The sequence below is a fragment of the Octopus bimaculoides genome, chromosome 7 (assembly GCF_046866305.1).
Source record: "Octopus bimaculoides isolate indiv1 chromosome 7, ASM4686630v1, whole genome shotgun sequence".
NCBI lineage: Eukaryota > Metazoa > Mollusca > Cephalopoda > Octopoda > Octopodidae > Octopus > Octopus bimaculoides.
In genome coordinates this window covers 12,661,924-12,675,661 of record NC_142934.1, presented here as the reverse complement: position 1 = coordinate 12,675,661, position 13,738 = coordinate 12,661,924, and the positions used below count along the sequence as shown (strand labels likewise).

The following is a 13,738-nucleotide window of genomic DNA, read 5'->3' as shown; positions in this document are numbered from 1 at the left end:
ATATATTAACTTTTACAATAATATTGAGTAATCCTTCAGTTTTATGTTAAATTGTTCTTATACAGGGTGTCCACAAAGTCTGGGTACATGGGGATTAACACATACTTTAAGAAATTATTATTTCTTATATTTAATTGTTTATGTTATGATTTTATTTACTCCATGTACCCAGACTTTGTGGACACCCTGTATATAATTTGGCATATAAACATCTTATATATATATATGTGTGTGTGTGTGTGTGTGTGTGTGTGTGTGTGTGCGTGTGTGTGTATATGTGCATGTGTGCCTCTCTGTATGTGTATATGTGTATATATATATATATATATATATATATATATATATATATATATATATATATATATATATGTATATATATGTATATATATATATATATATATATATATATATATATATATACATACACACACATATACATAAATATGTGCTGTATATGTGTGTGTATGTGCCTGTAAGTCATAACATAACTCCTAAATATATGATGTACACACACACACACACGCTTGACAGCTTTTCACGAAGATTTTGTTACCAAATTCCAATCACAATTTATTGTTAAACACTGGGTTATGGTAGAAGGTACTCAACCATAGTATAGTGAATTCATAAACATTTACATCTTGCTTTGCATAATAAAACAATATTGTGAAAATGTGTGATAAAAAATGTTTACAAGTGACAATACATTCTTCAGTAATTATATGAAATATTAATAAAATTGTTAAATTGAGCTTAATCAATATATTGATTTTATTATAACTGTATTGTATCTTTAAATCATTTAAAATGATTTAAAATAAAATAACATTTGATATCATTCCATACATACTTTCCTTGGGATGACAAACAAAATTTATACAATTTTTCCTGTGATTTAGAAAATATTGTATTTAGTTGCCAGTACCGCCTGACTGGCTCCCGTAGGATTTTCGAGTGAGATCGTTGCCAGTGCCCCTGGACTGGCTTGTGCGGGTGGCACATAAAAGACACCATTTCGAGCGTGGCCGTTTTCGTGCGGGTGACACGTAAAAGCACCCACTACACTCTCTGAGTGGTTGGCGTTAGGAAGGGCATCCAGCTGTAGAAACTCTGCCAAATTAGATTGGAGCTTGGTGTTGCCATCCGGTTTCACCAGTCCTCAGTCAAATCGTCCAACCCATGCTAGCATGGAAAGCGGACGTTAAACGATGATGATGATGATGATGATTTGTAGGTTCCTTTCATTTACTGGTAGGGATAGAATATTCAATATATTTTGTAAATAACCAGAATTAAATTGCATTTCATGTTTACTAATGAAATGCTTCTTATTACAGGAAGATGGAAGAAGAGCTTCAAAAGCTCAAAAGGGAGCCCGACCACCAGGCCCAACATTTGCAAAGCCTGCAGAAAACAAGGTTGTTGTTGAGGGTAAGTAAACTAGTCTATACCTGTTCAAAGAATTTATTTTAAGCGACAAAGCTTTATCATAATGAAACACTTTCGTGAAGAGTATGATGAAATTTTCACAAGATGTATTACTTTGAAAGAAATAGACTTTTTAAAACCAATTGTAAATGAAGAGTGTTGTAGTTTACTTGAAGCATTGTAGTATAGAAGTAGAAAATAAGTGAAATGAGAAATAAGGAAAGCTTTTAACAATGCAGAAAGTTTTTAAAATATTTATATTTCGGGTGTAAAGACCTATCTACAGAATAAATAAATAAATAAATGCGCCCTTTTAAAGCCTAGCCAGAGTCATGGGCCCGGTTTCCCCGGTTTCAATGGCGTATGTGTTCCCCAGCTGGACGGGACGCCAGTCCATCGCAGCGTTACTCATTTTTGCAAGCTGAGTGGACCTGGGCAATGTGAAATGAAGTGTTTTGCTCAAGAACACGAGTCGCCTGGTCCAGGAATCGAAACCACAATCTTTCAATCATGGTGCTGACACCCTAACCACTAAGCCACGCGCCTCCACTTATCTACAGAATACAGTCTAAGAAATGTGTGTTTACATAGATCCTGTCATTTTGGATAGCCTGGTGTTTGAGTTAACAGCAGCAGCAACTCTCTAAATGTTGGTGTAGTTAGTGTTATAGATGTCACATTAGATGGGTTGGTATCAAAAGGGTTTCTCTATTATATATTTTACCATATTTCTGTTGAGATGCTCTGTATTTCTTTCAATTAATTTTAAATATAAGAAAGAATTTAATTAAAATAACTTAGTTGTCATTAAGCTAGTGTTAGGAACATAAATTGTGGCTAAGGTTTGATGGGAGGTTTTAATTCAGAACTTTTGAAAACAAGACATTTGTGCATTAGTGCCAGAGGTGGTTTCAGCCAGGTTGGTATCAAAAGGTTTAAGACAACATTTTGGGGGGTTCGTACAATACACTGCATTCAAATCAATTTAAGGTATAAATGATTTAATAGTATCTTACTTATATTTACTTTCTTCTTACATGCATCTGTTGAATTTTAATGATTTAATTTTATTTACTTCAGGCCAGACTTTGAAATGTTCATTCAAAATCGACACCAATGACTGTCCAATGCCTAAAGTTAAATTCTACCGAGCTGGACGTGAAATTGTCAATGACACCCGCTGTGCTATCCGTGTCAATGACTTGCTAAATTGTGCCAGTCTTGAAATAAAAAAAACTAAAATTCAAGATGAGGCTAAATATTCTGTGGTGCTGGAACATGATGGATACACATCTGATACAACATCTTTCAGTGTTTTCATTAAAGGTAAGTTATACTGGGGAAATTACCTGGTATTGTTGTGATATTCCTCTCATAATTTTAATTTTGATAATAGTGGAATATAAGATCGATTTCTTACCAACAAATCAATTAGGACTTACATTTTAAATTCCTTTATCAATCATCATCACCAAGTTGGGCTTGTTCAGTCTTGCCTGACTTAATCACTTTCTTCATAGCTTTTAGTATTATACATAAATAAGTATAAAAAAATATAAAAGAGAACACCCCTATCACTGTTAATATCTATTATGAATTATAGGATTGAATTTTATGCCATGTAATCTTTCATAAAATGATGATTTTATATATATACAAGCACCCACATATATGTATACATAACTATATGTATACATGTATGTGTGTATGTATCTCTCCCTATAAACACACACACACACACACACACACACACACACACACACACACACACACACACACACAAACACACACACATAAGGTCTGATCCTTCTTAATTATTTTTGACCTTTGAGTTGTATTTTAGGATTCTTTATGATATTTAAAAAATCTTTTATTCTAAATGTCTTATCGATCATTATTCTCAGTACTCCGGAAGAGAATCGTGCAATTTGAAACATTAGGTCTGACATAGGGTATATAGCATACAATCATGCTTGTATGTGTGTGTATGTATATGTGTGAGTTTGTGTGCCTATCTATATGTGTGAAAATACTTGCGTGTGTGAGGTGTTTGAGCACTCCAAACCCTCAACCCTCCCTGGTATAGTGGGAGGTGAAACTGGATGGATAAAATTATTAAATAGAATGAAGATAGCACTGTGAGAAAGAACTATGATATTTCACAATGCAATTTCAAAGTAAAATTTATTTCTCCCTAAAATATTTAATCTTTTATTTTTCTAGATCCTAAAGATTCCAGTCTAGATTTTCGTTCATTACTTAAACACAGGTAAGTACAAAGCTTTATTTCATTTACCAAAACTTTTTCTTTAATGCATTTTCTATGTCAGTTGTTCAGATGGTACAATTTAAATCTAATTTGATGAACACTTCAGTTATATTTGAAATGAGATCGTATAAGTTTTCAAAACAACAGGCATAGCTGTGTGGTTCCTTTGATTACTATTTTATTCAGGTGGGCTCCCATAACCATTCTATGTTTGAAAACTAATTTTATAGAAACTTCTTTCAAAATTCCTATTTTGTTTTTCACACATTCATTTGTATGAGTTTGCAATATTACTCTCTGAGAGAACATGTTTCAGTGGCTGGAAACATGTTAAACTATGTAAAACGTTAGAGAAAGAAACCTAAAGCAAAATTGTTTACATGGGTCCTTAAAATACTAATGTAGTTTCCAAATTTACTATTTTGCTTGCACGGACCCCCAAAATTCTTATATGGACCCAAGTTAAGAAACACTGCGATATACCAACACTCTTCTACTCATCTTCATGTTTCTCATTCCTCAAACCTGCCCAATTGATATTTCTAAAGCTTATGCGTCTCTAGAAATCCTTCCCTAGTTCTATTTTCTCAGTAAGTGTCAGTCTACATGCAGAATATCAACAGTACCTGTTTGATGAGGCCTACAATATTTAAAAGTTCTCTGATTAATTAATAAGAGATTAATATATTAAAGCCTATGCACGAAAATCAAGAAAACTAAGAAACGTTTAATTTTCTTTCTCTCAATCTGACAGAGGTGATAAAAAGACAGCTGATGATGATGATGACTTGGATTGGGGACAGTTAAAACCAGGTAAATATATGTTTTTCTGTATCAAGTATCTCAAGTCATAAAAAGGAATTTTCTGTTTACTATATTTATTATTGACCTTGGAATTCAGAAAAAATGTTTAATTACTCCTTAAAATAAACTATTCAATTAGAATTTAAAATAATAAAGGAAACGTTAATGAATTCTGGCACCAAAAATGAAAGATTTTATCATAAAATAAATTCTGAAGATTTGAAATGAACTTTGCATTAGAAGTACTGATTCCCATTTCTGAAATAACTTATTATTTACTTCGATAAAGAAGATGAATAATTTCCTAAGAAATATATTAAAAACTTAGAATTATCACTTCTATTAGTTTGATATTAATCTGCTAAAGGTCAGCAACAAATATAGAATGTATCATTAGAAACTATTATAACTATTCCACTATTTCTGCTTAGATATAAACCTTACCGATATACATTATCCTGTAATTTATATTTAACATATAATGCCTTTTGATTGCCATTGAATATTTTCTTTGCTACTTACATTATCACCATTCTGAATTTTAAAAGCATTTACAATAATAATTTAAATATTCTTTTTATTAGATATGTTCCTAATCTATTGAATTTATTTTTCTCAACAGCTTTTTTGTTTTGAAACACATTGATTCTAGACATGGTTACATTGATACTATAAACTCCATAAGGGAGCAAATTTCATGAGCAACTTTTAAAAACTGGCGCTATATTTTCATCAAAGTCTAATATGCTAAAATAATGATCATAACTCTATATCCGTAATGCGCTCATGCTATTTCTCTAGATCCTGTTTTCTACTTTTCTGTATCTATATTGATCAAAATAAGCTAGAACCTCATTCATTTGAATTTGTATGTGCATCATAGGTATTTGATAATTATAAGCTGCGCTCTTTAGATGATATGCCGAGAAACTATGCTTTATCCCATCTTACCATCAAGCCAATTTTTAGTGTACATGCCAAATGCTCCATTTTATTTCTTTGTTTCAGACTCCGGTATGACTTGCATAGGATGCATCATTTATTATGTTCCTTGTCTGGCGAAATATTTCTTCTCAATCTGGCAATCTCTTCTTGACATTTCTAAAATATATTTGTTGTTTTGTCTTTTGCTTGTCAATGTGTTTGTTGTACAAAGCTCTTCTATCACAAAAATCTCACATCTATGTCCTCTTTCTTAGTCTAGATGTTGTTATGCTTTATGTTTCTTAGACCAAACACGATAAAATCTTTGAACGAAGCTCCAATATTTTTTATCTATTATAATTAAAAATATAACAATATTGATTATGGCTTTTAATTATTGAAGTTATATTAGCTATAACTATTTGATAAAATGGGATACAAAGAGTTCTATTATCACAAGTTACTTCATCAATTATCAAGGAAATTTTTTATCACTCTCATTATTTTAATTAACATAGACTATGTTCTAATTGATAACTAATTGGTAAAGTTTAATCACTAATCATGAGAGTAATCAAAAGTTCAAGCAGAAATTAAAACAGTATGATAATAGAAACTTTTATAAAAATATCTAGTTCTACTACAACAAAAAAAAAGAGAAAGAAATAGTAATTAAAAACAACAAACATATGTAAAAAGATGTCCCAGTTACTGGATACGTTTGAAGCTCATTATCACATTTGGTCTAAATTTTAATGGATAATGGTTTCCAGCAATGACAAATTAATGATGATGATCATCATCATTGTTTTCACATCAAGTTTTCCAGATATTGCATATTTAAATAATACATATTTTAAATACATACACTAGAAATTGTAACCACACATACATGTACACACATATGTGTTGTGTGTGTGTGTGTGTGTATGTGTAAGTGTATGTATGCTTATATGTATAAATACAAATAAACAGTTCTTTCAAGTAGAAAATATGGATCACTTGGAACAGTTTATTAAGATTTTAAATCATCTGTTGATGAGTATGCCTTCTTCTGGACAAATGTCTATATGTATGTGTTTGTATATGTGTGTTTGTGAATGTGGTCCTTGCTGGAAATAATTTTTCTTTTCTGTCCGCTTTGCTAATCTTCTGCGCGTTCGTTATTTGTTTTGCGCTTCACTTAACTTACTGATCGCAAGCTGCATAACATTAATTATTTTGTGCGAAAGCAAATGGTAAGGCAATCTGCTGCTCAAAGGCAAAGAAAGGAAAACGGGAGGATTCAGTTTTCCTAAAACTACTGCGAACTCTATGCAACAGCAAACTGCAAAGTACAGCGCCCAGCGTGCACAAAGCGATTTAGTCATTTTTCATAATGCTAATGAAATAGAGTGAAATGCTCAACTAGTGTGCTCATTTTTCAGTAAAACGTGACAAAGCCGATGATGGAAACCTTAAGGGAAATCACCAACTTAAAAAAATTGACAAGGGTCAGACAGGTATAAAATTCACCTTGTTAGAAGTGTCACTTCCATCCCATTTATTATTATTATCATTATTATTATTATTATTATTATCTGACCCTGGTTTTATTCCCTGCTTTAGCTCCTGTCACCTTATTATGCAAGACTTCCATGTTTAAGCTTAAGTTAGTTATTTTCATATTCTATTTTGTAATAAAATTGTATTTGTGTAATATAAACGTTTATCAAAATATTTTATGAATGCTGCATTAAAAATGACAAAATATATTAATAGTGGATTTTACTAAAACAGGAAATTTAATTTTCAGTTATCTCACAATATATCTAACTATAAATATGATGTTTAAACCAATATTTCTAATTAAACATTGATACATACCAAACCCATATACTTTAATAATTTAAACTTATGTATTCAATACATTGAACTCAATATTTTAAATACTGTTAAATAACCAGCATTAAGTATTAAACTGACTTTTATAGACCTGAACTATCTTAACAAGAAGGACTGGTCACACAAATTATCAATTAAGGAAACAAAATATTCTTTAATATTTTTATGCATTTCTTACTATAAATATGCATCTTGTGATATCATAGTTTTAAAATATAATGAAAAGAAACTTTTTAAAATAATTTATAATTACTTTGTCAGTTGTTAGAAAGTTAAAATGCGATTGAGCAGTCTCAAACATAGTTTGAAATAACCAAGATATTTAGTTTAAGGCATAGTTTATCAAGGAATTACCACAAATCTTACATGAGACTGTGAAACATTAAAAATATCTATTTCATAATTTGAATATAACTATAAATAGATAAATAAAAAGATAAATAAATAAATAAATGTATATATATATTTATAGATGATCACAATTTCCAAATAAGAATACAGAAAATGATTTATTTAAACATTTAAAATATATTATTCTTCAATAAACTACTTGAAATATTTCTCTGTTGAACAGATATAAATAAAACCATATGTTCTTCAAGGAATGTCAACCACCAAAATTAGATAACTATCCTGAAAATGATAACATCCTTTCCAATCCGTAGTTCCCATGCAGTTCAAATTCCTTTGAATACCTTCAAACTAGAAACTCTACTGTGGAAATATGAAACATATAAAAATGCTCTTCCTTATAAATAGAATTTGAAACATAAAGAAAATCAGTTTTGTAATCAAAACTAAATATCTTTATGTCATATTATCAAGAGTAAAAAACAAGAAGTAAATAATATTAAAAACATATTCCTGCAGCCAAGAAATGTGTTGTCTATCTTATTAATTCTGTGAAAATAATTTCTTTTGTAAAACAAATATGAATTTTTTAGGAAATTCTAATAATTTCTTATGTAATGTAAAACTTGTATTCATAAAAACTGAGTTTGTTTTTACCTCGTAGATAAGTTATAGGAATGGAAACAGTCTGATATAGGCTTAGTGAATACGATGGGAGAACATTTAAATTGTTGCAAATTTTGAATGATATTGACATTTTCTGATATTGAGTACTCTCCCTGCATTTCTTGACCTTCTTCCTTTTACAGTTGACAATAAAAGCCAATGAATCAGCTGAAATAAAGTTCTTTCTCTGAAGTCCTGATCATGATATGTGTTTGGACAAACTAAGATATAATAATATTATTCTTCAAAATAATAACAATTTAAATTTTACTGTAAAGAATATGCTTCACTATTATTTTTAGTGATCTTTTCTCAAATATTTTCATATAATATAACAAAACAGAATAATACAACTTAAATATTGAGATCATTAAGATCCTCTTCTGGTCTTCATAATTCTTAATGTTTCAATAATCAATAATAATTCACTTTTTAAATCAGGTCAGCTGGTTTCAACTCTAGATATGCATTTACCTTTTAAGTTTGACAACAACTTGATTATGGTACATTTTCTTTTCCATGTGTGTGTATGCAACTATCTAATTAGCTTGGAAATAATGAATACTGATGAATTTATTCTGACTTAAAATTTTCCACGTTTTTGTAATTAAAATTTAATGATATTATTAATCTCAACTTCACCTTGATAATATTTATCTAAAACATTTAAATGAAACTAAAATTTACTTCTAGGTATGAGCCAAGCATATTATACGATCTGCTTGTACATCTCATACAGAATTAGATGAAATATAATTTTGCTGTTCTTTAAAGGGAAAATTCTTGCAGGTGTTATTTGAATGCAATTAATGATATTACTTATGTTTCAAATAACATTTAACTTAAAATATATACACACACACACACATTTATATTATATTATTATTAAAAGTTGTTTCATATTTCCACAGTAATGCTAGAGATAATTGATATTTTAAAAAATTTTATGCGTGTTTTCACCTTTGCTTTTTACTTCCTTATTTAATTTTTTTTTATCCTTAAAGAGTATTTATATAAAATACAAATTATAATTGCTAAACCTTGCATTTTTTCTATTGCCAACTATATCTATGGATAAAAGAGTAAATTATACTACCAGTATTATACAATTAATTTGTATTGATAATGTAAACTAATAATTAAAAGAGAAATATGATTTAAATTATTAAAATTGGCCAACTCCTTCACTAAGTAAATTATTCCAAAATATAGCTTTAGAATTATTTGAATATGCTAAAAATAATTCAATTCTGATTAAAATTCAAGAACCAACATCAAAGATAGAAATAAATCATTCAAATAAATTTCTAAAAACTTGGTATATGTTTGTGGAAGTTTTGTTCCATCCGGCTTGGTATTTCATGGTTCAGAGTTCAAATCTCTGAAGAGTGAACTTTGTCTGTAATACTTCTGGCCCATCAATTCACTTAATCTCTGACAAAATTGGCCAAGTATCAAATTCGAGAAAATCATTATATTATAAATAATTTTCAGGAGGTAAATATTTACCATCATTCATATGGGTTTTTGTTGTCATAAGTAGATATCTAATCTTCTAGTATCGTCTGTTGTTGCCTATTTTACTATGGCGATATATAACAGTATAGTGAGGTTAAAAAAATTATTAAATATTTTTCTAATTTTTCTTGTGTTGTTATTTACTTCTTTTTCCAGAAAATCCAAGAAGTAAAAGTTTTTACTAAATATATTATATTTCTTTTCTCTTTTTTTTCGCTATTTTATTTTACACGATTTCATTTATTTTAAAATTTTTATAATCCATTCATTATTTTTTTTCTACTAATAATTAATTACCAATGGATTTATATTTTTCTTTTAAATGAGTAAAAGCTATTCAGAAAATAAAATATTCAGAAAATAAGAATGCACATGTGGAACGCACAGTGACTGCTACAATAACCATAATAATCATGGACAACTATTATAATTGTTTGCATTATTAATTATTAATACAAATTCAGAATAATACAAAGAAATCACTAAATGATAATGGCGATTTGAATACAAGAAATATATTTGGAAAAGTAGCAAACACAAGAAAATTCTCTGATTTAAACAATCGGTAAATGTACTGTTACACAGGTAACAGTTATCTAAATTACATTGCATGCTAAATTTTTAATTCTTTGCTTTTAACACTAAAAATATTTGTATTTTTTTGAATCTGCCTTATAAAATATTTTCTGTCATAATTAAATTGTCTTTTTTTAATAATGTTTTAAATTATGTATAATTGACAAATCTAAGAATATTTCAAATCATATTAAAAACAAAATGATATCAGCATTTCAGCATAAAGATCAGAAAAGTGTATGATTTATGTAGTTGATCAGTCTTCAATCAAACTTCACTACAATGGCAATGAGTATGTTCATAAAAAACATTTATTCTACTCTCTATTCAATAAGAAAATATCTTTCGCTATTTTGCCTTCTTCATAAGAAGGCAAAATATCAGATTTTCACATTTTCTCATTTATTCACTGCACGTTTGGAAATTCTAGTTGATCATAAGCCTTAAAAGTGTTATATTATGCATATATTCATTCTATATATTTTGGATATCAAATTTTCATTAATATCTAGTCGTAAGGCAGCATTGTTTTTTAAGTAGCAAACATTTTAACTTTGCCAATATGTGTTTTGGTTGCAGAACCAATTAACTATCTTTTGGATAAGGTAAACACAAGTAAAAAGTAAGTATAAAAATGTCTCCCAATGAGAAAAGTATTAGATATGAAAAAATACGGCATAAACTGTAACTCTTGAATATGGGACATGGCTGTTTGCAATGATCATTTCTGTAACATTTTGCTCCAATATCTGTCTTTCCTATGTTCCAGTGGACAAATCTGGTAGGAGATTGTCTCAGATTGAGCTGACACGTATGAGTTTGAAGAAAACTGAGAAAGCTGGAAGTGATAGTGAAGACGAAAAGGTAAGGTTTTGGATCTATGATAATTGCTATTTCATCATTCATTTTTTTTTTGAGAAATAGTCATGAATATTCATCGTTAATTTAAATATTTTTTTATTTAATCAAGATCGAAGAACACATATAAGTTTAATTGCTAAATATAATTGCTAAATTTAATACGTTTCTTTTCTTTTCATACAGCACTCCTATATTTTTGGTGATTCAGTTATAGAGTATATTTGATATAATTTTAAGTTGTAGAAATGTTCAGACATGTTTGTGTATAGACACAAATAGACACAGTAAACAAATGTGTACCACAAATAAATTTTTGATTTTAATATATTACAACGCATTTATAAATAAGAAAAGGAAAATAAATATATTAAAACATATTACTTTATTTGTGGAAAATACACACATGCACAAGTATTCACTTTGTTGAGTTTTTCAGCATTTCTGTTTAGACGTTTTAATTATTAAGAGACTCTATCTTTCAAGAATTTTCAATTACCTTTATTTTACCATTGAATTTATTTATTTGCTAATGTCATATTATGATATGACATTATCACACACACACACACACACACACACACACACACACACAAACACGCACACATCATGTATCACATAAAATATTAAAAAAATTTTAATTAATAGAGTCAACTAAACAACTCCAATATAAAACTTAACCTGTTTATTATAAAGGTTCATAGAACCTTTGATGTATCAAATAATTCTTGAATTATTCCATTTATGCTTTCTGTTACTGTTGTTCTAATCAAAAATTTTGAAAAGCTCAACTTAAATTTTAGGGAAAATTATTTCATCATATATTTAAGCAACATTAATTAGATGAATAATTGCTTTTACTATCTATATACCATTAAGTGCTTCTGCGTGCGCGAGCGACTGCGATGCTGTATACAGATATATCAAACTTACTATATATATATATATATATATATATATATATATATATATATATATATATATACATATATACATACATATATATATATATATATATATATATATATATATATATATATATATATATATATATATATATATATATATATATATATATACATATATATATATATAAACATGTATGTGTGTGTCTTATCCTATATATAAGTGTGTAATGTATAAGTATATACATGTTAGCAAAGGATTATATATTTATATATGCATACCTATATTTGAAAATAGTGATAAGAGGAAAATATATTGTCTTCCTCATAAAATATATACACAAAACATTATTTACAAATAAGTTGTATAATGATGCACTAAATAAGTCTATGTCACCTTCACCTTTCTATCCTTTCTGAAACCCTTTTTAATATATACACATACACATATATATTCATTTTAATGTTATATTATTATTCTAAATTATCTAGAATCTGCATTTGTGTATTGTAGATCCTTAGGAATTCTATGCTTATTACCAAATGTTTGATCTCTAATTAGACCATATCAAATTTAGATTCTATCCATTTTTTCATATTTCACTGCATTTTCCAGTAAACTAGAGTTCTGAAGGTAATTTTATCAACTATACAAATATCTTGTTTGATAGCTTGCAGGTAAATCAATCAAATTATCTCCAAACTTGTATAAAATACTGCTGATGAATTATACTTTGAATATAATGATATATCCTTGTCTTCTTGTCTTCATTTTACATTTGTGAAGAGCTCATGTCTTCAGGTATCAACTTTTTAAAATGTTGCTTGCTAATAAGCAACTATAAAGTTGTTCAAAGTATATTTGCCTTCATGATAAATATTTCTCTAAATGTACATTTGCTTCCAAAAGTTGTTTTAAAAAGAAAAGTAAATAAAAATCATACATCGAATTGCTTTTACCATTTCATTTGTTTTAGTAAATTTAAAACTATATTATGATTATTATTTTTATTATTATTATTATTATTATTAGTGACTTACAATTACATAAAAAAAAAAAATAATGAAACACCATCAACGGAAAGAATTTTAGATTTTCAGAAGTGAAACAGGAAGAAGAAACTATTTAGCTTTTAATATTTTATGCAATTTTGCTTTTTCTCCTAAAGCCTTGTTTTTTATGAAGCATTAGGTGTCTTCAACTTATATACCTCAAACACAACGTTAAAAAAAAGCAGGTTTCTGCGTATCAACCTTTGCAGGTACAATTTATGGTCCCTCTATTGTTGCTTACAGTAGCAGTGGTAATATATATATGTTGCTAAAAGTGGCTATGTTGACTTGAAATAATAACCTTAGCTGCAATCTATGAATGGTAGTCTTAGAATTCTAATCTATTACTTAATGCTATGTAAATTTCTTATTATATTCTATTAATTTAATACTTACCTTTTCTTGTTCTTACCTAAGTTCTTAGGATACTTTTACATGCACAATTCACTTAAAGTATTGTACCTGAAATAAATTTGAAAATTCACTGTGCTTATTGTTACTA

At 28.3% G+C, this 13,738-nt stretch overlaps 1 protein-coding gene across 1 annotated transcript in view; it reads left to right on the top strand.

Moving 5' to 3' along the window:
- Positions 1-13,738, top strand: part of LOC106869746 (twitchin) — a 238,288-nt gene that overhangs the window by 98,032 nt on the left and 126,518 nt on the right. Inside the window, exons 20-27 of the mRNA XM_089354884.1 lie at positions 1,338-1,431; positions 2,509-2,754; positions 3,652-3,697; positions 4,452-4,510; positions 5,510-5,699; positions 5,829-5,884; positions 6,853-6,927; positions 11,190-11,284. Of these exons, the coding sequence (XP_089211010.1) occupies positions 1,338-1,431; positions 2,509-2,754; positions 3,652-3,697; positions 4,452-4,510; positions 5,510-5,699; positions 5,829-5,884; positions 6,853-6,927; positions 11,190-11,284 (861 nt within the window). The remainder of the gene's footprint in view (positions 1-1,337; positions 1,432-2,508; positions 2,755-3,651; positions 3,698-4,451; positions 4,511-5,509; positions 5,700-5,828; positions 5,885-6,852; positions 6,928-11,189; positions 11,285-13,738) is intronic.